This window comes from Larimichthys crocea, chromosome XXIV, assembly GCF_000972845.2.
Source record: "Larimichthys crocea isolate SSNF chromosome XXIV, L_crocea_2.0, whole genome shotgun sequence".
Classification (NCBI taxonomy): domain Eukaryota; kingdom Metazoa; phylum Chordata; class Actinopteri; family Sciaenidae; genus Larimichthys; species Larimichthys crocea.
In genome coordinates, this window is record NC_040034.1 from 3,478,652 (window position 1) to 3,506,140 (window position 27,489).

The following is a 27,489-nucleotide window of genomic DNA, read 5'->3' on the forward strand; positions in this document are numbered from 1 at the left end:
TTCTGATTCTGATTTTTATTGTTAGTGTAAGCAGAGGGAGGTCACCGTGCATATTGTAGCACAATTCAAATACCTGGATTTGCACCTGAATTTATCAAAGCTGGAGGGGAAAAACAATCTAGTTTCACTTTAAATTAAGATTTATTTTTATAAGAAAAAGAAAATATACAATCAATCAGAGTTGATTGTTTACCGTAGAATAAACAACAGCTTAAACCACAGAAAGGAAATATTTGTCTTTTATCATCTAAAATAATGTCACTTGAAATTCATTTGTAACGTAGCACTCAAGTGTAAACATACTGTGATGTCATCCATTGGTTTGTGGACAATTGTTTGTTGCCGTTTGTAAAATTTAAAATTTCTTTAGGAATTTTCTAGTGTTGTTTTTATGATCTCATTTGTCTGAAAATATAAGTGCATCCTTCATGATTTGGCGAGGTTTAACGTTTAAGTACAAATGTGAATTATTATATATATATTACAGTATAGTGTTTAAATGAACTATAATTAATGAGTTTACTCAACTTTAACAGGATCCTGCTGTTAATTACCTACTTACTTACTAATTACTCCTTAAAATTCATTTGGTGCTACTAAATTTAATATGCACGTGCTTGTACGAGAGCTGCAACTATTATTATTTTTATTTTTAGTCCATTAAATGCAATAAATCATGCCAAAATGTCCATAAATGTTTCACAAAGTCCAGGTCCACATCTTCAAATTGCTTGTTTTGTCTGACAGCAGCCCAAAATTCAAAGATTAATTCAATAAACAAATGATATGAAACAAAAAGCAGCTAAGTCTGAGAAGCTATAACCAGTGAATGTTTGTCGTTTATTCAAATGTATTCGCTCAAGAACACAGACCACTCTTTCCTCTACCACCATCCGTTTATTCAATCTTTTAGCTTCAATATTTCTCCGAAGAAGTGGAATAAAGTAATGAAATAATTACAAAATGGAAAAATAGATCAGTTAACAGATCATATTCACAGGTTTGATTTAAAAAATAAAATAAAAACAAGACAGAGAGAAATCAGACAGTGAGAGATGAAACCGTTTTTTTAAATCTCCCTGTAGTTTTCTGCTAACGGAGGTCAGGGCAGGTCAGCACGCGGCCACGCTGCAGCACCACAAACTGACTAAACCCACGCCGATCAAGGTCACCTGTGGGGTCAAATCAACTATTTTTTTTAGTGCTTGTGCAAAATAAAAATGTAAGAAATCGACTACTTGAAATTAAAATAAAAAAACGAAAGAGGTGGAGAAACAGGAGACGACTCGTCCGACTGTGTTAATTAAAAAAAACAAGACCGTTACCAAACGAAAGAAGAATGACGATGAAGACAGAAGAAGTCAAATGTTAAGTACTGATGAGTACTAAACTATAAAAAAAAATAATAATAATTAAGCACAGGTAAGAGAGGCAACCAGTTGGGCACCACCACCGTTGCTAGGTCCACATTGATTGTTGCTGCAATGATACCCTATTTACAGTGAGATGCTCCGCATCCGATCACGGGATGCAACAGACGGAAATAAAGAGATTTTTTTTCTTCAAAAAACAATAAAACAAACACAAAGTAAAGCAGCTGTCCCTTCACAAAATCTCTTTACATCACATTAAAAATTAGCACTGCTGTGAGCTGTGTGTACAGTATAGATTCTTTATAGATATATATATTTATGTATAATATATACGGTCATTTCTTGTATACACAAACGTGAACTTGTTTCTTGTCTTGTAGCTAGCCTGTGCCTTTGGCACGATTACTTACAACTCTTCTGTTAGATTCCAAAGCTATTTAAAATATACTTAATGCATAAAAATAAAGATTTTGGCATTGTCTCACTCTATTCTTCTGATTGGGAAGTTATTAACTTCTCATCTGGAAGCGGAGTTCTCTCAGTGCTGCAGTTCTTCTGCCAGGTGAGGGAGGACTCGTCCTCGTCAACAGGGGGCGCCAGGAGCTAGACCGAGCAAAGGCAGGCAGGCGGAGGGGGCGGGGGGACGTGGAGCCACCACACCTGGGTGGGTGGTGTTAGGGGGCTGACTGGAAGGGGGCTGGGTGTGGCTCGGCAGATATTCCACAGGGTTTATGATGACCTCGCGCTCCACAGCACAAACAAAACAATACAGACAGTGCTAATGAAAGGCCTGGGGAGCTGTGAGCTTGTTAACAGCCTGCTTTGTGTTTTTTTTTCTTCTCCCCTCGCTGCTGTGCAGAGTCCTGCCCCCCGCTCACTCACCCGGCGCTCTCCACCGTCTCCCAGTTAATATCGGCCCCGCTGAGCTTGTCCACTGAAACTGAGACAAAGAGAGACAGGAGGACGTTCCCCTCGTCTGCAGTCCATCACCCATCTGCTCCCTCAACTAACACCTCCTTTTTTGTCCAGTCAATCCAACAGTCTTCAGAGCTGGATCTCAAAGGTCTTGTGCAGCTCGGTGGAGAAGGGATTTGTCGGGGAGGGTGTGGTGCGCTGGCGCGAGCGGCCCTCCAGAGCTGCCCACTGGGCCTCAAAGGCATCTTCCTGCGGCTGAAGGGGCGGCTGGGTGGCCGGGGAGGATGGAGCGAGTTGGGATTGAGCCGCCCAGTTGTCGGCCCCGTTGAAGGTCACACTACCGTTGGATGGCTGGAGGGGAGCAGGGTTCACTGCGGTGGGCTGTGGGGGTTTGATGAACGGACTGACGTTGCCGACAACCTGGGCATCATGCTGGGGTGTTGTGGAGACCTGGACGGGGAATGCCTGGGGTTGCGTGGCTGAACCAAACACGTTAGCCACCATCTGTGAAGGAGTGATGCCCACCACAGGCACGCTGGGCTGAGGGAACGGCAGCCCGTTCGGCATCGGGTAAGAGGACGGAGCCTGAGCGTGGAAGGCAGGCTGGCGAGGGGGCAACATGGGCACGGCAGAGGGCAGAGAGGACATGAAGCCCACCGGGGGAATGGAGGGCGCCACGGGGATGGGCACGGGGGCAGTGAAGGGCTGGGAGGCGGGCACGGGGGCAGTGAAGGGCTGGGAGGCGGGCACGGGGGCAGCGAAGGGCTGGGAGGCGGGCACGGGGGTGGCGAAGGGCTGGGAGGCGGCAGCTGCTATGATTGGATTAGGCTGTGGGGCTCGGACAGACTTGGTGACTTCTTCTAACCACCGGTCTGCTTCTGATGGGGTGCGTTTGTGGGAGGGCATGGCCGGGGACGATGTGGGGGGGACCACAATCACTGGAGTAGGAGATGACCAGTTACTTCCTGTAGACGGGAAGACAAAAAAGAGAGTGAACAGACTAAAAATAAACATTTAAACTGTGAGACAGAAAGAAATTCTGATGATGAGATTCATCATCCCAGTTCAAGGATCTGACTGACATTTTGGAAAAGAAGCTTCCTGGCTCAGAGATCAATACCACTCTCATATCTATCGGCCTGTCGGGCTCCAGCCCGTTAGTTTATATTAACATAAAGACTGGAAACAGCTCGCCTGGCATCCTAACGCCAAAACCCAGCAGGCATCACGTTACCTCATGTCCACGTGACTTCAAACCCACCACAAGTGTTTCAGAAGCGCTTTGCCTGCCAGACTTTGTTAACTTGTTCAAATTCGGTCATTTTTCTAAATATGTAAATGTTACGTAGTTAATTTGTTTCCCTTTTGGCTGCTTTATCAGTTTGCACGGGGTGTTTTATTTTGAAAATCGACCGGTTTCTGTATCCGACTTCCTGTCAGCTCGAGCTGCTCTGTGCAGATCAATGTGGGCTGCACCGTCAACAGAAGAACAGCCGCTTTGGAGCCGATGGGGTTTGAAACATTGACTAGAACACGTTGCATCTGTGCCTGGAGGAATTTGGTGGAATTTCTTGTGGATCTTGTTGCTTTAGGACGGAGCTGTAGCTTCATATTTTCAGAGCAGACAGTCTGACTACCACACAGGAACTTGTCCTGGTGTCCTGACATGCAGTTATTGTGTCCCTATCTTCAATCCAGTAACATTTTTTATTCACACCCTGTGACGTGTAAACAGTTCAGCCTCTCGTCAGTGCTGCTTACCTGGCTGTGCTGAGGCCGGGGCCCCTGCTGGGGTCTTAGCCCAGGGGTTAGTGTCTCGAGCAGGCAGAGCGGGCGGCATAACTGGAGGGTTAGCAGTGACAGCAGCAGCAGCAGCAGCAGCAGGAACAGAGAAGGCAGGAGCTGTGCCGTTCACTACAGCATGAACAGAGACAGAAGCTAGTACAGGCGTGCTGACGTGGACTGATGATCGGTTAGACATGCACAATGTGACCGTGCAGGTAAACAGCAGTGTGACAGATGTTAATGACACATAAAGTGAATGTGGTTATGAGAAGATGTGAGCGGGCGCAGCGACTCAGTCGTCACTGGAAGTCTCTTATTTTCCCACAGAGCTGAATGACGAGAAATTCAGCCAGAATGTGGCCGATGAATAAAAGTGTTGGCCACAGAAGTTGGCCGCCGATCACTTTTGGCGTTCTTCTGCAGTAAACAACCGATCTATTAGTGTGTGCTTCCTCACTCTCCTACTGATGATGGCAGCTCTGCCAAAACTTCATTACAGTCGCTCCAAGTTAACGTCTCTAAATTTTCACTTTTAGAATTCGAGCAGCCAAATTCTGTTTGTCGGGGTCAGCAGGATGATTAGGACAGTTTTCAATTAAAGCTTCATACGTAACACCTAAACCTGATGTTTGATTTGTAGGGATGCACCGATACAGATGTTTTTTCTTTGTTACATGAATTGCAAACTGCATGACGTGGATCTTTCTCGAAGTTTCCCAGAAGCGTCTCTACGCTCGGCTGCGTGTTGAATACGCGTCTGTTCTAGTTTTGATGCTTGGCACGAGCAGCACGCGTAGATCTACACAGAGCACCTCAAACGGGCGGAAGCCAGACACAGAAAGAGCATAGAGAATCTGGTGGATTTTCAAAATAAAATACCCCGTGCAAACTGAGAAACTTACACCGGGAAAATGGCCAAATCTGAGCAAGTTAACAAAGTCTGGACAAAACCGTGGCACGTACACGACGTGCCGGAGACGTGTGCCTCCAAAAAAAAGGAAAAAAGAAGCACAGCGTTCATGCGACATGTAAATCAACGTATAATCATCGGCCAATGCGTCGGTGCATCCCTACATCCTCCAGTCACATCCTTAAAATATTTAACATGTAGAAATATGAATTAATACACTGGAAGTCAACTTTTAATAACACAATACGTCTGAATATTCCGGATTTTATGGAGCTGTTAGACGCCTCGTTAATACAGGTGTGCGCCTCGTTAATACAGGCGTGCACCTCGTTAATACAGGCGTGCACCTCGTTAATACAGGTGTATACCTCGTTAATACAGGCATGCACCTCGTTAATACAGGTGTATACCTCGTTAATACAGGCATGCACCTCGTTAATACAGGTGTGTACCTCATTAATACAGGCATGCACCTCGTTAATACAGGTGTGTACCTCATTAATACAGGCGTGCGCCTCGTTAATACAGGCGTGCGCCTCGTTAATACAGGCGTGTACCTCGTTAATACAGGTGTATACCTCGTTTGTGTTCAAACAGTGAAGGTCGACTTTGTAGTTATTGGAAATGTTGTCAGTCCATGGAGAAATGATCTTCCTTTTCAGTAGAGATCTACAAGTCTGTCTGTTGCAGGTCATTACTCAGGCTCATGACATGACTGAGGGGGCCCTGCATTAGTCAGGCTCTGTGTATCTCCATGGAAACAGATCAGATCAAAACCATGTTTATTTTGAGAGCAAACTTAGATCAGACCTGACTGCATCAGTCGTACCGCAGCCCTCTCATGTAATATTGCCTGATTTAAAACTTCACACAGCTGCGCAGAACGTGAGGTTGGATGTTAATGGGTTAAGAAGAGGTTTTGTTGGCGTTACCTGGTGCTACAGGAGACTGTGGGGATGAAGCCGGTTTGGGCATTGGTGCTGAGGAGAAGGGGTCCTCTGGGGGTCCGCTGAACGCCGAGGTGATCTGAGTGCACAGCGAACTGATGCTGTCTCCTTCTCCTTCTACCTCAGGGACTGCAGAGGAAACCATAGATAAGACTGCATTAGACAGAATTCACCTCTTTGTTTATCTTTTCTAAATATAGATACTTGTGCCACAAAAGGAGCTGAGGACAGTCGGGCACAAACTCACCTGTGTTCTTGATGGGGAAGTCAGACTTGCGCTGCATGGTGGAGGGCAGCTCGTTCATGCGCAGCGACAGCTGTCGTTTGAAGGGAGAAGTCTTCTGACTGAGGGCCGGGAATCCTCTGAAGGAGCCCTGCCTGGCGATAACGTCGGCCGGTGCGTGTCTGCGCGGTATCGCCTGGGGTCCCAGGGCGGACATGGAGAGAGGCGGGGAGGACGTGGGGGATGGTGAACCTCCTCCTGTCTGGTGTGCTGAGGAGTTTGTCACATTAGAGTTCCCGGCGATGATCACGTCTGTCTCTGCTGTGAGGAGAAGGCCAACGTTCAAGCAATGAAGCAACAGCGAACAAATGAATCAATAACATCGAAGTGTGCAGGTTAAACTGGCTGAACCGCTCCTGAGGTCGGGTAATAACACCGTCTGGATGAGACTATATCAACAGACCTTTTTTAGCATCCTGTAGCTGCCTCATGACTTCCTCCCGCTCTGCTGCCTCTGTTGCCGTAGTAACGCGAAATGAGCCCTCGCGGGTGAAAGTGGTTCTGTTGGCGTCAAACGTTGCCGTGACCCCGCACTCCTTCTCCCGTTTCTGTTTTCGCTCCAGACAGGCGGCGAATGCACAACCCACAGCATGACTGAGACGCTCTCCCTGAAAGAAACGACGGTAATATGATGACGTTATTCACACACAGCTCCCAGCATACATCCTGTAAACATTCAAATCAGAGGGAAGATTGTAAAGATCAAACTTTTCACTCTTACTGAGTCTTTGATGGCCATGAAACAATGGCAGATCCAGCGTCGCGTGGTGCCGTCCCTGCAGATGTACGAGAACGCTCTCTCAAAGTTTCGGTCCGGAGCGCAGAACGACACCTTCTCTATTGTCTGGTCCAGAATCAGGTCCTGCAAACGACATTCACATCTCATTATAACAATTTAATAATAATAACAAAGCTTAAAAACTATGGCCGGGGTTAACTGACACTCAATCTAGTCAATTCAAAATGTGGGCTGAATGACTGCGTAGTGAACAGTACTCAATGTTTGAACGATTGGCTTCAAGAGTGCTCGTATGAGACTGAACCACCATCAGCTACTGAGGCAGTGCTGCACACTGACCCAGACTGAAACGTAACGCCTCATTAAAGGAGGAGTCCTGACATTTTAAACTTTATCCTTAAGAGAACAAAAAGATAACAAATTGATCATAACAGCAGAGTCCAGGTCACAGGAGCCGATGTGACCGTCTGCCTCGCCTCTTCAGCAAAGTAACTGACTGAAAGTAATCAGTATCAACACAGACAATTATCAGCTATTAGATTAAGGCATAAAGAAAACAAGCCCAGCTCAAAATAACCAAAAAACTGACCTTAAAGTGGCACAAAAAAAAAAAGAGTCAGTAGCTCCACCGCTCTTGTTAATCACTTCAGAAATTCATCTAGCCATGCTTGATGTGAGAACATTGCTCCATGTGGTCTGTTTTTTGTAAACTTCCCTTTTATCCCCAAATGTTCTCAGTGGGATTTAGATCAGGGGAACACGCAGTATGGTCCAAAAAGAGCCTAACCCGAAACCTGGAAGAAGTCTTTGTCAGGCTGGTGTTTTAAACTGCAGCGGTCCAATATTCGTAATTTTTCAGACGGTCTTAAGATTTTGTTCAGGAGTGTATATGTTAGTGCACAAGGATTGATGTAGTACCAGTTTGTTCCAGCAGGTGTCAATCTAACCTTTGCTGTGTATTTATCTGCAGGTGCACTGAGTACATATTTCCTGAGTGAGGCTTTGCAGGTCACTAGACCAGAAGTCTATCAGCTTCCCTATCATTATGAACTGCTGGAGCTCAGCTGTTTAAAGCCAAGTGCACTTCCTGCTCTTTTTTTTTTCATCGAGGTGTGACAAGACGACCGAGGGGACTTATTACCTTTGTTTTGTCGTCTACAACACGGAGACCATCTGCCGACACCCACAGCACGGCCCGCACCGGCTTCTTCCCGGCCTGCAAGCGAAACACAACAGGAAGAGGCACGAGTAAGAAACGAGGAAACAGTTCCGATAAAATGCTTCCCACCCTCGTACCATCCCGTGGTACCTATTCCTAACAAACACATCACAGTAAAAATCAGACAACAAACACACAAAGCACACCTGTAAATGAAGAGGAAGCACCAGGTAAGAGACAAAAGAGAAGAGTCAGGAGTTATTTCTCTGAGTGCTGTGTCATTCAGTCGTACTCCAGTTTAATAAATCAAACGAGGAGGTTGCTTTGAGGATTGGTGCAGTGATGCAGTTGACAGTGGTGGCCCCGCTGGTTAGAGTAACAACAATCAAATGTGTGTGTGTGTGTGTGTGTGTGCACAAGAAGGAAACGTTCATTCACTCAAACAGTTCACTGCTCCACTCGTGATTCGAGGAAGAAGAGCTGAAGGGAGAGAAGGCACGCCTGTTAACACAAAACCACACACACACACACACACACACATACATACAAAGTGTCCTGCCCCACCCTAAACCACCCCACCTGCTCAAAGACACATGCATCATTGTGTTTGTCTTTCTCTAGACACACACTGCCTCCCCTCCCCGTGTGTGTGTGTGTGTGTGTGTGTGTGTGTGTTTCTTCCAGCCTTCAGATGTGATCAAAGGGTGAAGTGTGTTACGTGAGAGGAGGGAAAAAAAAAAATAATACTCATAATAAAAGAGACACACTCAGACACACAAAGCAATAACTTACTTTTGCAAAGAATCCTTTGAAGAATTTCCTGTCCTGGAAGTGGATGTGGTAAAAAGGGAGGGTGGGTGAGAGGGGGGAGGGGAACAAGGCATGACAATGTTACCTAGGAAGTCTAGAAACTGTCCGGAGCCCACAGGAAGGGTTTGATTTGTTCTGTTTTGGGTGGAGGAGGTGATGCTGGGTTATGAGGTGAGTGAGTGAGGCGATGGATCAGGTCGCGCCACTGAGTGATGTTTTCATGGGTGTTATTCTCGTCGTGATGATAACCGTGTTAGTACTACCACACCAGAGCCCGCCAAGCAGCAGGAAGTGACACCCCCGGGTTCTTCTGTGATTTAAATAAACAACAACAACAACCCTACAAGACCACAACCACGGCTGAAGCCAGCAGCCACACCAAGCCGCCTGCACGGAGGAGATAAACGTGGCAGACCTTCAGGTGTGCGTCTGTGCGAGGGCGTGGAGGGATAATCCCAAATCTCATTTGATTCTTTTCTCCTCTGGTTGCTAGACCGAGACGTGGTCGTTCCACGGTTGCTCAGCAGACAGGAACAGTTTCCCACAGACGGCTGTTTGACCCCTGAGTCAAACCTGTGACTATTCACCGCCTGGCAAGAGTCAGGGGTCAAGTTTAGGCCGCCAGAAAAACCACATTAAGAAAACCAAAACCAGACCCGGCCTAGGCTTAATCCTCCCTTCTTCCCCCACTCCCTGAGAGTTCCTCTCCTTCCCTGTAAGCTGTGAAAAGGAGTGCCACTCTGCTCCTGTTACACAGCCACGGCGGAGACGGCACTCTGAGCACAACGTTAATGCATGATTTAACATGTTAACCAGCACTGGAGATTCATTTTGGAATGAGCCAAGCGCTTGTTAGTGAGTGTACGGTGTGTTTGTGAGAGCGACATGCAGATGATGATTAGTAAGCTACAGATAAGTTAGAGGGGAAAGACTTCAACCACTAGAATGGAAGGGCAGTGTGTGGAGGGGGGAGGGAGCTTGGAGGCATTTCTCAGCGACACGACAATAAAAACCTGCTTAAAAAGACAAAAAAATAAAATGTATAACACGAACAAAAAAAGGTAACACAATATTCAGGCATTCAATGTGTGAGCTGGGATGAAGAGAGCTGAGTTTTTGAAAGATCAAGGTGAGGCCAGCGAGGCAAAAATGAAACAACTGAAGCAGAAAAATGACTTTGCAGCCAACGAGGCTAACTGTGCATACTTTACCTCTCCACCACGCCGGTGGCTCACAGTCATCTCTGACCCCGAAAAACAACACTAACCGCTGGCAGCGCGTGCAGCAATTCACACCTTTTAACGTTTGCAACAAACATGAGACGGCTGCATCTACTGCAAGACAAGTTTCCTGACAGGCTGTGAAAGAATCTCAGAGCAGCAGCCTGCAGGAGGCTGGCCGCCAACACAACACGCTTCCTCGTGCTGATTTTTGTAGGAGTGTGTTGTTGAATGAAGGACGCGGAGCTCTGGATTCTGTCTTGTAGTTTCTCACATTTGGTGTTTAGGTGGAGGTGGAGGGGCATCGAAGGCAGCTGGACTGGATGTCAGTGATGTACCCTGAGGCTGCTGGGTGTTAATGTACAAAATACAATTGAAATTCTTTCAGCATGTCAGCATCTCCTGGTGGGGCGCTCCACCCAGGCTACGCACAGGAAACACTTTGAGCTCCTGAGTAAAAAAACACTACCACTACACCTCCAACCCCGGGCCACGGGCCAACACGGGCAGGAAGTGATGTCATGATGACGAGGCAAAAAGGGCAGCTTGGAGGTTGATGGTGCCGCAGTGCAGCCTCCTCCTCCTCCTCCTCCACCACCACCACCCGCCTCCATCCTCCATCCTCCCCTCTGAGTCACGGGTCGCAGAGCTGTGAGAAAACTCTCATTACCGTCCCAAAAGCAGCTGAGAATACAATGGAGCTGGTTCGGAGCTGTTAGCTGTCACAAACACACACTGATGTGGCTAAACCACAAACACACACACACACACACACACACACACACACACACACACACATATACTTTCATGGTCTTACTCATCAGACCATCAGCTCACTGTTATTCTGCTCTGAGCTTATTCCCAGGAAGCAGCCTCACTGTTTATGAAGTGTCTACAGGTGTGGACGCTCGGTTACCGACCCCCCTCTCCACTGGTAGGAACTGTTTTTGTTGCCTGACAACAGTTAGTTCGTTAAAGAGTCGGCGAGGATGAACTGGGATCTATCAGCGCCTCGCTAATTGTACATGAGCTTAAAGGGAGGCCAGTCGAGATTTAACACGGATAAGTGGCAGCATGCCGTATATCACCATCATGCTCTGCTCCGGGCAACAGAGGCAGCCTCCATCCTCTCTTTACAGTTTTCCCACCATTACAACAACCATGCCTGTAAAAGTGTTTAAAGAGACCTCAGACGGCATCGCAGCTGAACGCCTGTGATTCAAACATCAGCTGTTTACGCTGCTCACACTGTAAACGGCAGACAGGATTGGAAACGAAGGGCAGAGCGACACAGAGCAGGATGACTCGGAGCAACACGAGCAAATATTAACACTCACATATTCTGAATCTTTAAAGATTTTCCTGTGTGAAGTCTCTGGAACGAGCAGCACAAACACAAAGCCGTGTGTGAGCTCCTTTCATCGGGATGAATGGGCACCATCTTAGATTGTTTGGTAGCATTTCCTGTAAGGTGAGCCGCCCAGGTAAACTGCTGCCACTTAGCAGGACTGTGTGTGTGTGTGTGTGTGTGTGTGTGTGTGTGTGTGTGTGTGTGTGTGTGGTACAGGACCCTGATACTAAACGATGCCAGCCTGAAGCAAATGTGGAACGTGGCGAATGTTAATTTCACACCCGACTTATGTTTGATCGATGAAGCCTGTGCCGGCTGACAATGAGTGGTGAGATAGCGAGGGAGTGGAGGAGGAGACAGGAGGAGGAGGAGACAGGAGGAGGAGGAGACAGGAGGAAAAGTCATGAGGTTGAGGAGGGTCAGATGGTCGCGGGCTGCAGGAGGACATGAGGACAGGAGCGCCCGCCTTGGCTCCATTTTGTCCGCCTTGTTAAAATGACTGTAACTCAATAAGACCTCGCAGCCTCGGGCTCGGTGCGCACCATGTGACCTCATCAAGCACCAGAGTGTACTGCTGCTGCTGCTGTGTGTGTGTGTGTGTGTGTGTGTGTGTGTGTGTGAGCATGCAATGTGTGTGTGTCTGTCTGCTGCGCCTCTGGGTGCACTCCTTCCTGTGTGCGCTGCAGTCATGTACATGTTGTGGCTATGTGTGTGATTGTGTAAGTACTCACACACACACACACACACACACACACACACACACACACACACACACACACACACACACTGCTAAATGAGTAAACAGAAGCAGTGTATGAAAACACGGCGCTGTGTGTCGTGTGGCACAAACCAGCCCTCCTGCGTCTAATATGAAGTGTTCTATGTGTTCACACGAGTGTTGAAGTGTGAAGAGACGTGTGTCTATAAACTCAAGACTGTGTGTGTGAGTGTGTGTGTGTGTGTGTGTGTGTGTGTTCCCTCGTTAGATAACTTCCTCTTTGTAACCCTGTTCTGTTTTACCTAAGTGTTTCACTCTCCGTTAAACTGTCCTCAAAGTCTGAAATGATCCTTGAGCATGTTAACGAATCTCTCTCAGGTAGTCTTCAGCTGCTCATTGAGTCGAACATGTTAAATGAATAAACGGCTCTTTACGCGACTTTATGAAGCAGCAGGAGGAGGAGGCGGCGTTGATAACGGGAGGAACACGGTGGGAATTCTATTACTCTGACTCATTTAAACTGAAAGCTAATCACGAGACGCTTGGAGCGGGAGTTTCGTAACATTTGTTGGCAGAGAATTTGAATTTAGCGTCATCCTGAGACTCCGGTTATGATGTGTTGATCCTCTCTCTTTATCCCAGGAGCAGACCTGCCAACTCAGGTTTGGCCCAGACTACAGAGAGAGAGAGAGAGAGAGAATCAGCTACGTTTTACCCACGGGAGTTTATGACCTGGGTGGGGCCCCTGGCAAACAACTGAGAGCATGGAAAAGTAATTGCTCCACGGTTTCCCCTCCTCTGCTCCCCAAACTGGAATTTGTTCTTTTTGCGCAACTCAGCCGGAATCTACAGCAGCAGCAGGAAGTACACGCCGGCCTATCTCCTCCGGCTGAGACAGAGCACGAGAGAGAGAGACATTCAGAACAGACCCGACACCACGGAGGTTGTCTGAGGGTCAAGATGGGTGGAGACCCTCGCTGACAAATGTCCAAACTCGGGCGTCAAACACTAAACAACAAATGAACTTCTTAGTGGCAGATGAGATAAATGTTAGAAGGAGTCAGTGGGATGTCGGTAGCACAGAGAAGGAAACTAACAGAGGAAAAGATAAAAAAAAAAAAGAAGTAGGATGCCTCGTTCCTCGAGGTACGGAGGTCTTTTCTCCCCCCGTGATAACCTACCGTTTTCAGCCGCTTCACTGCATCCTCGCAGATGTGCATGCCTCGGGACTCCTCCACCTCCACATGTCCCAGGTACTGCAGGGGAGAGACACAGAAGGAGAGAGCGAATGAGTAATGCCGTGACAAATCTTTCCTGTGGCTATCTCTTCTGAAGTTTAAGTAAGGTTACAATAATAACTTCTGGAATACGACGGGGTATTTAAATGAGTCCAGACTGTCTTATATCCCCTGGTAGGCAGCACTGGTGATTTATACGTCTAATTAATTAACATTTCGGGGTCAATCGCAGTTCAATTGCTCCCCGGTTGATCCCTAAATTTGTCACAACACTTTCTTGAGAAATATGAGTCACACCCGCCCGGGTGTGTGAATCTACGAGGAAGTGGTTAGACGAGAAAAACAAACGTGAGTTGACATAAAAATGAAGCTGCTCAGTCAGTACATGTACTCCTGATGGAGACACGACCGGGGTCGGATATTTTCTAGTGTGGCTCATCGCAGCTCAGATCATGACAGGTGACTCCGTCCGAAGATTTCGAAAGTTTCAGGTGACTGCGTAATCTTTTCGGTATGTAGTGTGAGTTGTGCAACACCCTGACAGTGTGGTACTCCTTTGACGTCGTGGGGTGTATTAATGCGAAATAAAAACTACATCACCTCAGCACCTGTGGAGGAAAAACCCAAAGATTTTAAGACTTTTTCCCTCCTCTGTGTCAGAGCTCTGCCTCGCTGACGTCAGAAGTAATCTATAGAGTTTTATAAATAACAATGACCTTCAAGGACAAAGAGCAGAGGCGCTAAATCACCGTACAGGCCGCGCATTTCCACATCCAGCGGCTAATTAATCAACAGATGAGATGCATCAGGATCTGTCACACTCAGCTCAGGAAACCGCAGCGAATGATCGATTGCAACATGCGTTCGCTCCAATTACCAATTTCCGGGGGGACACCCGGCATTCCAGCCGACACACACACACACACACACACACACACACACACACACACAGGAAGAGATGCAAAATCCTACGTGAGGGTTTGACTCAAACTGAATGAACGGAAAAAGGCAGCCCTCTCTCCTCCCTTCGTCCTCCAGGACCTGAAGCAGCATCTCAGTCACAGCCCTGACCGCCTGCAGGAGCCATTGTGCACGAGGGGCCGGAGAGGAAGTCCTTACCCTTTCCTCACAGATACACGGCGGGTGACGCTGACCTACGCCCGTCTCCCCCACCCTCCGGCCCTTGCTATTCTGAGAATGTGACGCCACAGATGTGACTCATGCTGTCGGCGTACACATGCGTGTGCGTGTGAGAGACGTGCACAGACCGTGTGCTGAGAACAATACTGATGCAAAGAGGCAGCGGTGGGTTAGAGAGGACAATAAAAGAAGCGGTTCTGATGTGGCACCGGCCCGAAGACATGGCTGAGGTGATATGAGTAAAAGCAGCGGAGGCTTGAAGAGTCACTGCAGACGCTTCACTGTATCTCACTCTGTTTGCGACGATAACAGTCCGCAGGCTGAAACAGATGCACTCGACCAGAGCGACTTTTAAAAAAACATTCACATAAATATCTCCTCAACGTGTCAACATGTGCCGGGTAATTTGGTTCTGAAATCCAGATTTGCTTGTGGCCTCACTCCAGGATTAGTTCCACTTGGCACTGATCCTGCAGTGGGCTAAGATTAGATGCAGTTCACGTATCATATTTGTATCATTGCACTGTTTGTATTTGATGAGGGAAGACATACGAGATGTTGTATACGTTTCCCCCTGGGCTTGATTTTCCAGCTGCAGAAGGCCAGCTGAGGTGAAGCCCTGGGATGTGCTTTGATTCACCAATGATAACGGAGGACAAGACGACAGCCAGTCATTTAGTTTTGAGGTGGGGGAACATATAAAACCTGCACCTATAGAACGGTTTATCATGGAAATACAAACTGGAAACGAAGATAAGAAAATAATTAGTAGATTATATCATATTGTTGTCCATGAGATGGGAGGTGGAAATGAAATGAACACGGTCATATCACATGGCGTGAATTTAAATGAAAAGTAATCACCGAACACCAGAAACAGTATCCGGTTTTAGTCTCTGTCTAAAACTAAAGACATTCTGGGAGGGCGAGGTATCTGATGCTCCTTAAAGAGGTTTTCCAACAGGATATACCTTCGAGATCGTACTGCAGCTCTACTGGGAGTAAAGCCTAACAGTCTGAATGCGAGGGCCAACGTATTACTCAGCAGCCTCGAAGTGGATAACCTACATATTTATAATAGCTACATATGCTGCATTGTTGTCGACGAAAACTAATAAAAAATAAACCGAACTGAAGGAATATTTCACATTCTGCTCTTTCTTGCTGCAGCTGGTTAGAAAACAACCTGATCTGACCTGGACTTCTCTCTGAATAAAAGATGCTAAGAGGTTCTGAAGAGTTGATGAATCGATGAAAAGTTTTAGAAATTTCAGATGTCACAGGTGCTTTTTTTTTTTTTTTAAATTGTCCTCAGGACATCGTTGATTTCGTGCACTGCTGGCTCAGACGCTCAGATAAACGTGGCATGGGTACAAGCTGGCGTTTCACTAGTATCATATCGATATCAATTAACTGGAGTTGGCTTTGCTGGTGTAAATCCTCTGGACGGACTCCAGATGGATTCCAGGAATTAATTCAGGATATTGGCCATGAATCAGTTTCAGTGAAGAAAATCTGTCAGATTCGATAGAAAGTGAACGCGGCTTCAAACACGCGCTCATCTACATACAAACGACTCGAGACACGGTTCAAACCAAGGACGCACAAACACACATCTGTTACAGCTGCTAAATACACACGTGCAATCTAATCTAATCTCACATCCATCTCCAGCCTTCACACGTTTCAATGTTTTTTATGACTTTGACAGTCACCTTGAATCATGAGTAACTCTGTCACTGCAAATTCAGCTGGAAAACAACAAATATACACACACGCTGTCGAACATGACACACCGCCAACAGGCGGAGGTACAACTCTGTGCTAATCAATAAAGAACGAGGCTTCTGCTACGCTTGTCAAAGGTGCTCTGTAGTGGAGGGAAGCCCCGGGCCAAAACATTAAAAGCTCGGTTCACCCCGTCTTGACACCTCCACCTGCCTGGATCTAATTCCCTCTGCATGAATTTCAAACAGCCTTTCTTCTTCTGCCGCTTCTCCACTGCATCTCCCTCTCCTACCCTCTGTTGGTTACTCGTCAGTGCGGCAGGCGGTGAGAATTTCACTGCAACTGTTCCAACACACACACACACACACACACACACACACTTACACACTCTCACACACACACACACACACACTCTTACACACACACACACACACTCTTACACACACACACACACACACACACACGACTGAGCTCCTCGGAGGCACCTAGAGCGGGAGACGGGGAGCAGGAAGGGGGAGGGATACTGAGGAGCAGCATGGTAGGTTGCACCAGCACGATGAAAGAAAAAAGCTGGTGGAGAACTGTGTGTGTGTGTGTGTGTGTGTGTGTGTGTGTGTGTGTGTGACATTTGGAAGACAGCTCAGAGTTGATGGTGAAGTTACGGCGTTTCACACGTGCTGAACACGTGCACGTCCGTTCCACATCCACTCTGTCTAAGTTAAGATCAGAAGTTTCCCTCCACCACCTTCCTTCACTTTCTCGCTGTCACTCGCCTCCCTCCGCTCGCGGGATTTTCAATTCCACTTTCTTGCTCTAAATGAAATAAAGCAAATGACACACAGGTCAAACGGTTACCTGTACGTTATTGTTATGCACGATCCACATCCGCTGAGCAGAGTTCACATATTTAGAGAGAAACTTTCTCTTTCTTGAGTCTGCGGTTTTCAATTCCCTTTTGGACCCATGTGATTAGAGGAACTGTACCGTTGCACTTCTGTTTGCAAAAGTGGAAGGTTATGTTGCCAAAATAGAGCCAACTCTCCACTCCATCAACTGCAGCACAGCAGGTCCATTCCTGAAACACTGAGGACACACGCCTAACCTGCCTCTGTGTCTCTGAAGTGTTAGCCAGCTATAATGAAACATATTCTTTAATTCTGGATATTTTGCCTGGTTGGAAATACTCTCAGAGGCCAGAAATCGATCGTCCACACACGTCCCACAGGTTTGGAAGACTCCCGAAGATAATCTTGCAACCTAGATAAAAGCTGTGCTCACACTCTCTGAATGCTTATGATTAATCACAAGCGGCGTCCTTGGGGAGGCAGGCAGCGTGCAGGTTCCTCAGAGGTATGAGTGTGCCACAGTAAGGTCAGCGCTGCATTCTTAGTGTGTGTGTGTGTGTGTGTGTGAGATTGTGTGTCTGTATCCAGGTGTGTTTATGCATGAGAGGGAGAGTCACCTTGACTGCAAAGCTACATTTGCCGCTGCGGACCGCCTCCTCGTCCGTCTGCCACTGGTGCGGCCGACTCGACTCCGGGACGTAGACGTCTTTCTTCCGGCGGAAGCTCTGCCGTAGCTTATTCATCGCTGAGCTCCCTGCGAGTGGTGAGAGACACTTTATTAATCACCTGGGGTGAAAACTGGGCTGTCAGTAGCAGCTACATAAAAAAATAACACAAGAAGTCAACAGTTAGAGAGGTGACAGCAGAACATGGAGTAAGAATAAAAGTAAGTCTGGGAAATGAACCAATTCACATGCAACAGCATATGTCAACATAGAAATTAGTCAACTTCCTTTAGTGGATAAGAGGCAGAATCACAGTGCCAGACTGCCGCTCTCATGCGTCCTGCTCAGTGCCTGTAAATAGGAACACTTTAAATAGTGACATGAAGGCACAACACCGTAAACTGGTGTGTCTCTGCCTCCCGACGAACAAAACTGTTGAGTTTCTGCAGAGTTGGAGGAGTCAGGGCGGCCCAAATAGAAAAGGGAACAGAGGACGCCGAGGGCAGCCTGCCGCTCGCACCGAGAGAACTTTTTACCTGCTGATCACACCAGCGCCAGTTAATGACGTCTACTTTTTCCTCTCAACCAATGAAATCAGGCCTTTGTGGGGGAATTTGGTGAAATGAATGTTTCTAACTTCCAGATTCATTATTAAAAGCTGCAGACTCAGAAGCAGCGTTGCACAATTAAATGAAATATTATCGCTGCGTGGCCGAGTCCTGCATCCAAAAACGCTTCAAGGCTGCAATTTCGTGATGAAAATGAAGTTTGTTCAATACAGACCACAACAAAAATTAAAACATCTGTCCAAATAATCATGCAGCAGTTCCTGCTTCATCATACCTGTGAGTTTGTCATTGTACAACGAGGGATCGTTACCAACACCAGGGGTTAATTTACTTTCGGTGTAACCTCCATATAAAGCGGTAGCTTATCTGGTAAAACCGTCTTATCTCGTATTCGTATGATGGTCACAGAGCACGTGTGTTATTCACAATGTTATCATAACCGATACTGAGGGCATGAAAATAAAACCTGAGTTATAACAAGCTGCAATTTTCCTGAATTCTTTATGTTGAGTCTAGGTTTTAAAGGCCAGGTCAAACTCCCTGAAAATCCCCAAAACAACACGTTTAATTAGCCTAAAAGCACGACTTTAAACGCTGCATTTATGTCTTCTTGGCTTCGGGAAGGGGGGGAGATTAGGAGGCACCAAAAAAGCAAGAGACCAATTAAAAGTTGCTGATCCAAACTGGAGCTGAGAGGTGCATCCATCATGGAAAGCCTGGCTCACGTCTCCCTCAGAAACTCATAACGGAGGACCAGAAGCCAGTCGGCCATGCGATTCTAACTTTGAACACGTGAGCAGAGAAAACTCCTCGACTAACAAGTTGTACCCATTAACTTCTGAGCTGATGAGGATCTGCTGGGATTAAAGGCGTTTAATCCAGGAGTACTGAGTGTCCACGCGCACACACACAAACAACACACTCACAGTGACCACACACACACACATATGCACCCACTTAACTACACACACAGGACTGAGCTGTTGTTTGCATAGTGAAACCTGTCCTGTGAGCCAGGCCTGGCTGGGGGTAGGAAAGCGTGCTCGAGGTGAGGTTCTCTTATCTGCCCGTGGCAGGCTGCAGCTCTGTGGGGAGCGCACAATGAAGCTTTGACCAAGCCGGCCAAACACATAAACACGTCAAACTTCAGGCTGTCACTAAGAGGAGGGTGGCTGCAGCGGAGCACAGAGCCCGAGTCTGTCATGTGTGGAAGAACATTTCTGCACTTCAAGAATCTCGACTGCACCGACAAAAGACAAAACAAAAGTTCAACCTGCTGCAAGAAAACGGCACTTTAGGAGCCAAAGATGCACTGTAAAATATATATATATATATATACACAGTCGTCCCTCGCTATATCACGGTTCACTTTTCGCGGACTCGCTGTTTCGCGGATTTTTATCAGTGTAATTTTGCATGCTTTTTTTTTTTACAGCGTACTGTACAGTATGAGCGCGCATTGTGTTCTGCGTCCTAAATTGGCTAAGGGAGAACCGCACTGCGTCCTGATTAAGGAAGTACTGTACAAAATGCGTGTAAAAAGCTGTATAAAAGTGTGTGGTTAGGGGTTTTACGGCCTTAAAACATGTATAATAATTGTAAAACTTACTTCGCGGATTTCGTTTATTGGGGGTTATTTTTAGACATATCCCCCGCAATAAACGAGGGACCACTGTATATAAATAAATGTTTTTTACAGTAAAATAAAAAAAGGTTTTTACTAATAATTCAGTACATGTACATGTTTAAGGTTTCGTATTTTAACATGTCTGTAGATTTTACGCTGAAAAACTGAACCATGACCAAAAAATATGACTTTTTAAGTGAATTTATAAAAGTTTTGCCATTAAATGTGAATATATTTAAGTGAATTTATAAAAGTTTTGCCATTAAATGTGAATATATAAAAAATGTTTTTACAGTAATAAACTGGAGACTGTGGCTGCCAGAATTTCACAGTAAGAAATACGGTATAACCTTTTCTAATATTACAGTAAACGGATATTAGTACTGTTGAGTTTAAGGTTGGCCTTTTACTAACACTGACGTATAACTGACTGAAAATATTGTATGAATGCCGTATGAATAAAGGTATTGCAGTCTTTTACTGTGCAATTAACAGTCTCTAGTATAAAATAAAATTCCATTAAAATGACTTATAAATAAAACGTTTTTAGGCTTTTACCGTCATGGTTCTACCTCAGACATTTTTAACAGTGTGGCTTCTAAATGATCTCTACCCACTTGGCCAAATGAATGGCAGTGGTGTGGCCAACCTTTGCGAGCCGCCGGCCAAATCTGAGCAGAGCTTTTGGCTGCAGTTGGTGGATTTTTTCCCCACGTGTTCTGTAATGGAAACTCTGGCTATTGTGCGGCGCAGCCAACACCTCTCTTTTTTCTATTGTCCGTCGTCTACGGCGTGGCTCGTAGAAAGACAATCATGACCCCTGAGCAACACTGCACGGCGGCGATAATAACTCACGAGGTGAGCCGTCTGAAGAGGGATGGAAATGACGACTAATAAGGTGTAAAGCAGGTGCTGAGCTACAAAGCACCTGCTTTGTAGTCAGGGCCAAATACTTCTGCAGGTGTCATGTCATATAAACGTACCCGGTCTGACTCTAGTGTATAAAAATATTTATGTGTGTGCATTTTACCATGCACAAGTTACAGCCTGCAGCAGAGTGAAGTGTTTGAAAACAAGACGACGGACCAAGAGGGGAAAATATATTGCTTCATCTCTCTCTCGGCTAACGCGCTGGTTTATTTAGGTCATATCATGTTTGGGCACACTGCAGTGCCAGTGACAGGCTGCATGCTTCCAGCCTGCAGAGTGAAGAGGAGGAGGAGGAGCAGGAGGAAAACACATTTGTCTGCTCGTCTTCTTTGGTGCAGCGTTTCTTTCCAACGTCGTCACCGCGAATGCATTCGTCATATTTATCAGCAAACGCAGGACACAGAGTGTCAGGGAATGTTTTTTTTAGATAGTTTGTGACACTTGTAGGTCGGCAGCGTGTATATTATTATTATTTCTAACAGAATTTGAAACAGGTTCACCATAGCAACTCTGTGAACAAAGTGACGATATGTCTGCGTTGGACTTTCTCCTTGAATATTTTTAAAAAGTTTTTCTGTTTTGCAGTTCTGGATGAAAGAGTCACCAACTCAGACTCGAAAACCAAAGACATTTCCTGCTGGGAGATCTCATTCTGGAGCGAGTCTCTTCGAATTAATCCCGGATACAGACAGAGGTAGAACACTATTAGTCTGGGGAGCAGTTTGGGGAGAGGTTGGTTTCTTTTACAGCCCGATGCCCCATAGCTACTACGCCTGTTCTCACAGCACCCTGCAAAACTCACCTTCTAGATCACTTAACACTTAATGCTACTGCCAGCTTACAACCCACACAGCTTCCCTCCTGCGTACTGCAGGTCTAAAGACAGACAAGTGAGGAGAGAGAGGACGGAAGAGAAGCACATACACTCATGTGCGTGGGAAAGAAAGCATACGTTTGAAAAATGTGTGTGTGCGTGGTGAATGTTTGTGCTCACACACTCGCCGCATGAGTGTACGACATGTGTAACCATTTGCAAGAATGTGAGATGAGCGGCGTTGCCAAAATGTAACATGACTGGAATGAGCACTACGAGAGAAACTGAACACCCCGACAACACGTCAGGCCCGAATCCTCACCTGAAGCTCCTCAGAGCCCCCTTCACCCCGACACAATGACGTGACTCTTCGAGCCTGCTCTGGACGTCTGTTGAGACTTTATAAATTCGACCCTCGGTTGTTTTTCAGGTGCTGGCAGGAAGGTGAGCTGTCGGGTTTCTTTTTTGGCTTTAATACTAAGTATCAAAACATGCCCCGTCATTCGGCACCAAATTTCGATACCTACGGAGTAAACATCAGCGTCAGCGTGTCACTGAGCGTGCAGAGGGCTGTCTAACATTACACAGTAAACTCATGCGCAGCGTCAGCTATTTATCCTATTATTATCCTATTTATGCACAGGTAACTGAATAATCTTTGTGCGTTGGCCCATCCTCCCCTCACCGCCATGTGGGTGGACGAACTAGAGCCGAGGTGGAGAACGTTTCTGACGGACAGAGTTGACAGGCTGGATGGGTATCAGACCCAGGTACGCTGCTTTTAGCGCCCAAACCCACCGGGAACGCCTCCGTCACATTGCAGCCGTGCAGCCGTTTGCACAGGGTGTTTTATTTTGAAAACTGACCGGGTTCTTTGTGCCATTAATGTGTCTGACTTCCTGTCAGCCCGAGCTGCTCTGTGCTGATCGCACCGTCCGTCACAAACAGAACCGCCGCCTATTCTGAAAAAGACAGCGGCGGTTCCTGCACCACAAACCCACAGATTCATTGTTTTCTTCTTCTTCTAGACTGACTAGATCTCTGATTTATCACTCCAGCAGCTCTTCATGTCTGTGAGCAGCTTTATACTGTAACGTTTAATGTTTTTTATAAAGTAAGGATAGTTCAGGAACCAATATTGGAGTCTGTGGAGAGGTCCGGTGGGAGCTGAGCACAGAATGAGCAGTGAGGGGGGACGGGTGGGGGTCACGCGAGGTGGATTTAGCCTCTCGGCTTGGCCGTGAGCCAGAAAAAAAAAAGGGAAGAAAGAGGAGGAATGGTGAGCGACAAAGATGGAGCAGCTAATTCAGACGGGGAGAGGTGAAAAGGAGGTTAAGGAAGGGAAAAGTCAACAGAAATGTCAGGAGACACGGAGGGAAGTGAAATAATTAGGATGGAAGAGTTGAGTGAAGATGGAGGTGGAGGTGTAGGAGTTGGCGGTAAAAATGACTTTGCACGGTTAGCCGTAGGTTTGAATTCATTCCAGACTCATTAAAATAAGAATAATGTTCCTCACGGCAACAGAAAAATAGTTTTTGACTGGATTAAAAGAAAAATTCAAATCGGCGGAACCTCACGACCCCGAGGAGGAAAAAGAACCGTCACAGTTTTAGTTTCCGACTCTTCTCACAGCTCATGATCACGTCCTCGGATCGTTTTAGAGAAGCAGACAAACACAGCTAAATATAACCGGAGAGACTCTTTCTTTAGTCTCACGTCCATCCACAGCAGAGTCATTGTGAGTGACTGACACTGAGCCTTTCCTGTCAACGACAAATATGCCGGCATAAGTACACCGTGCCGATGTTTGGACGCTTACACGCGGCGAGAGACCAAACAAAACAAGCCAGGAATGAAGGTGTAATCATCGCAGATCATAAATAGATTTTTACTCGCTGACAGCAACGACACGTCCAGTGATTATAAATAAAACTATATTTCTTTTTTTTTAAACTCCAAAGGAAGGCAGGGAGGTGGATTAGTATAAAGAGAGAGCGATGGGGGAATGGAAGGAAAAGGTAAAGTCTCTGGATCTGAACCCTGCTGGAGCTGTCACAGCTCCTGTGGTCGTGGTGCTGTGAGGATCTCTGGCTGTTCTCCTACCAGCACTAATGAGAAACAATTACACAAGGTCCATTTAGACCGTCTCTGTGTTCGTATACCCAGAAACAAGCAACAGGGAAAAACACGGAGCTCTCAGGAGACTCTCACATGCATAAAAAAAATACTAAGTGGACAATTACGGACATAAGCACAAACAGTGAGCGATGGTGGAGGACAAACAGGAGACGAAACTCAAGAGAAAGAAGAAAAGAGCGGGACTTTTCCCTCCGTCAGAGCCGAGGGAAGGAGAGAGAGAGGGAGGGAGTGCTGCTGCTGGCTGTAGATGTAACAGTATTTGAATAATCTCTCCAGGAATGGAAAACTGATTAATCCTTGCAGAAGGATCCGAGGGATGAGTGCAGCAGTTGGGTTTCAAAGAAGAGATGGAGGGAGGGAGGGAGAGCAAGTGAGCGTGAGAGCAGGAAACAGAGAAAGAGAAAGAATGGGCAGTAATTCAAGACAAAAAAAAAAAAGCCCGGCTGCCTCCTTTCACGGCTCGCCGTTACTCTTCGTCCCGTTCAGGGAATTCCATATTATCTGTGTTCAGACTGAGTTTATAGTTCGGGGAGACGGAATAGACTCGATCAACGAGGACCGGGCCGGCCTGGACGGCGTGTCTGCTGAGTCCCGTTATCGGAGGTGGAGGGGGGGGGGAGTCGGCCCGACTTGAGGTGATAGCGCCTCTGTTCTGCTCCCAAACGGCCATATGAAGGAAGAATGTGAAAAATGCTGTTACCGTGGTAATCCAATTTTCCAGGCCCCAGTTTGTAGCTTGGCATGCTTATACAAAAAAAAAAAGAAGGGGGGGGGAGAAGAAAAACAACAACGAGAAAAATCTGAACAGACCTCCAGGATGAGCTCAGGGTCAGAGGTCAGGTCACCTGCCTTCTAACATCCTGGTTGGTGAGTCAGTCCAAACTTTTTATTACCAATAACTGAGTAACAAACAGGACAGAGCCATAAAACAGCTGGCAGCTGGAGATGACGGCCGTCCAGCTGATTCCCTTCATTAATGCTAATCATTAATGTGATATTCTGGGTCACATGCATCAGTACAGAATTAATCACCGTATCCCAATTTGCCATTCAGGGTTAGTTTGACCTAAATGTGAGTGTATTCAGCGAGCGACGTTTCCCTCCGTCAGAGTCATCTGAGCATCTTTTATGTTGATCTGACAGCGTATACTTTGATACAAATACATCAGCTGGGCTCTATTTGATACAGATAATGTTAAATTATCTTTATTTATGTGTCAGTTCAGAACATAATCGGCTGCATTACATTTTTTAGCTATCGCGGCGGCATTTAAAAGGTTTTTTTTTCTACCGTTTGAATACAGCTGTGACCCCAGAATTAGGATCAATCCTGCCTTTCACACGCAGCCAATTACTATGACTGACTTCAAAACGCTGAACATGAAATATCAGCAGCAGTGAGAGCGTGTGTCCGAGCCAGTGGATTGAGAGTCTGACGGTAAACGAGTTTAACCGATCAGCACGGCGCTCTCTGCTTCCGTAATCTTCAACACCGGCGTCGCCCCGCGATGATCGGAATCACTTCATCTGCCGTGTCTGCACGGCGATCCAAAGACACAACCTGACACCCGTGATAAAAGATGGATGCAGATCCAGAGGGAAGTGCAAACAAGGATCGGGACGCTAACCTTTAGTTTAACACTGAAAAAACGTCAGCCAAATGCAGAGTGTGTTATCGGCCTGAGAGCGAGCGGAGCTAATAAAAACAGTGAAACAGGTTGGCAGGGAAGAATGAGTCAGTGTCTATATTCCTGAAAAGCGTCTATTTTAGGAGGTTTGAGACATTTAAAGGACAAAAAAAAAAACAAGAGCCGGAGAGAGCGGCGAGGTACAAATGGGTGGTACGGGGGAAGGAAGCGGTGGGAATGGGAGTGCTGGCTACTGTGTCACTGCATGTCTGCCACTGAATCATTTCAGAGTCCTTCAATCTGTTCCCTGCCCCCAGCAAGACACGGTGACCTCCGCTTCCTGAGCACACATGACTGACGAGTTAGGGGTCGAGACGGAGGAAGAAAATGGGGCCCAGACCGCTGCTGCACGGCGGATAGAGATGTGTACGAGTACATCAGCATCCGTGTGTGGTCATTCTTGTGTTTGTGTGTCTGGGAGCGGCCAGGCGTGGTATTAAAAGAGGTGGGGAGGGGGTAGCTCGACCCGGTTATTCAGCACCGAGAGCCACACATCACTTTGGGCAACAGCTGAGGCCACATTTAAACGACCGGGGCAGTACCCTGGCACCAGGGAGTGGCAAATCACTGTCTCTGTATCGTCTCCCCTCAGGCATGCCCCGGCGATGATTCACACACTGAATCAATGAGCAAGATCTGGCCTGGTTTCAACCAACAGGCGACAGAGAAAAACCAGAGAAGGCACCTTTAGAGATAAAAAACAAACAAACAGTGTTTTATCCTGCTAGAGGACACGGCATCTATTCAATGAGAGGAATAAACATGCTCTGGGAGAAGAGGGGCTGCTAGGCTGGGAGGGGTTTGATGTAGTGATCTGAGTCCATCTATCCCGGTGCCTCTTTATGCTCGACTGCTGCTGGGAACACAGTAAGTATCTGCTAATGTGGCAGCGACGGGAAGAAGTCTTTATAAGTGTCTGTCAGCTTAAAAGAAAGGAACACGCGGCTGTTTTCAGTCAGTCGGTCGGTGCACAAACTGAGAAGGATCTTCCTTTATTGTTTTGTTTTGTGCAAACTCCGGGACAGAAGCCGAACCAGACCGAACCACAACACACCGTGCCCGACTCGAGAAGTGACTTCTGCTGGGAAACTTTGAGTAAACCTCCGAGCGAAAAAGCTACTCATGGAAACCGTGTTTACTTTTCCCCTTGACATCATTGCATTACACACACACACACACACACACACACATGCACACAGCAGAGAGAACACACAAGCACAAGTGGATACACACTCGCATAAACTTAAACCAGCCATATACCCGCAAATGTAAAACATAACACACACTCCAAGGCTCGTGAAAACACACTCGTGCACGACTAAGAGATGGCCACGGCGTCTCGGGGCAGAGGCTGCCTCTATTATTAAGCCGTGTTGTTCTTCAGGGAAGCAGAGTGCCATTAGAGGAGTTGCAGCAAGGTGGAGAAATCAGGCCAAAATACTACACACACACACACACACACACACTGACCTGTTACACATTCACCCAGGCTTCAGCAAAGAGCTGTTAATACATGATCTATTAATCCTACTTATGGCTCACTCGCAACCAAAAAAAAAAGTGAGCATTAGCACATTTACAGAGTCTCCGAGGAAGAATGCTGATCTAAGATTGCAGTTTATATCGCAGGGCTGTGCCCATACTCATAAATAGCAGAAAATCCAGCTGATCCAACAACTGATAGCTGCCCGTTCTGGGCTCGGATCAGTTTGGGACTCGTGGATTAGTGAGCGGGAGAACTTCAGTTAAAGTCTCACGTGATAATTTTACAATTGACCGCAGAAGACGTCAAACTAGAGGCCTGTCGTGGTGAAGCAAGGCTGAGGATTGAACCACAGACTGACAGGCTTTTAGCTCATTGGTGCAGCTGTCATCTTAAAGAATATATTTTTCTTT

The 27,489-nt window shown here is 46.6% G+C and overlaps 1 protein-coding gene across 8 annotated transcripts in view; it reads right to left on the reverse strand.

The window, feature by feature from the left end:
* Positions 1-882: 882 nt before the first annotated feature.
* The window catches only part of numb (NUMB endocytic adaptor protein), a 36,597-nt gene continuing 9,990 nt past the window's right edge, over positions 883-27,489 (reverse strand). For 3 of the 8 annotated variants that reach the window (XM_019277989.2, XM_019277991.2, XM_019277990.2), the window contains exons 2-11: positions 17,779-17,915; positions 13,392-13,466; positions 8,904-8,936; positions 8,094-8,168; positions 6,935-7,075; positions 6,617-6,821; positions 6,178-6,474; positions 5,916-6,059; positions 4,050-4,202; positions 883-3,253 (exon numbers count right to left, since the gene is read on the reverse strand). In XM_019277989.2, coding sequence (XP_019133534.2) covers positions 2,418-3,253; positions 4,050-4,202; positions 5,916-6,059; positions 6,178-6,474; positions 6,617-6,821; positions 6,935-7,075; positions 8,094-8,168; positions 8,904-8,936; positions 13,392-13,466; positions 17,779-17,904 — 2,085 coding nt within the window. In that variant the 5' untranslated portion in view covers positions 17,905-17,915 and the 3' untranslated portion in view covers positions 883-2,417. The remainder of the gene's footprint in view (positions 3,254-4,049; positions 4,203-5,915; positions 6,060-6,177; positions 6,475-6,616; positions 6,822-6,934; positions 7,076-8,093; positions 8,169-8,903; positions 8,937-13,391; positions 13,467-17,778; positions 17,916-27,489) is intronic. The other 5 variants (XM_027274704.1, XM_027274705.1, XM_019277992.2 and 2 more) reach the window with 5 other exon arrangements.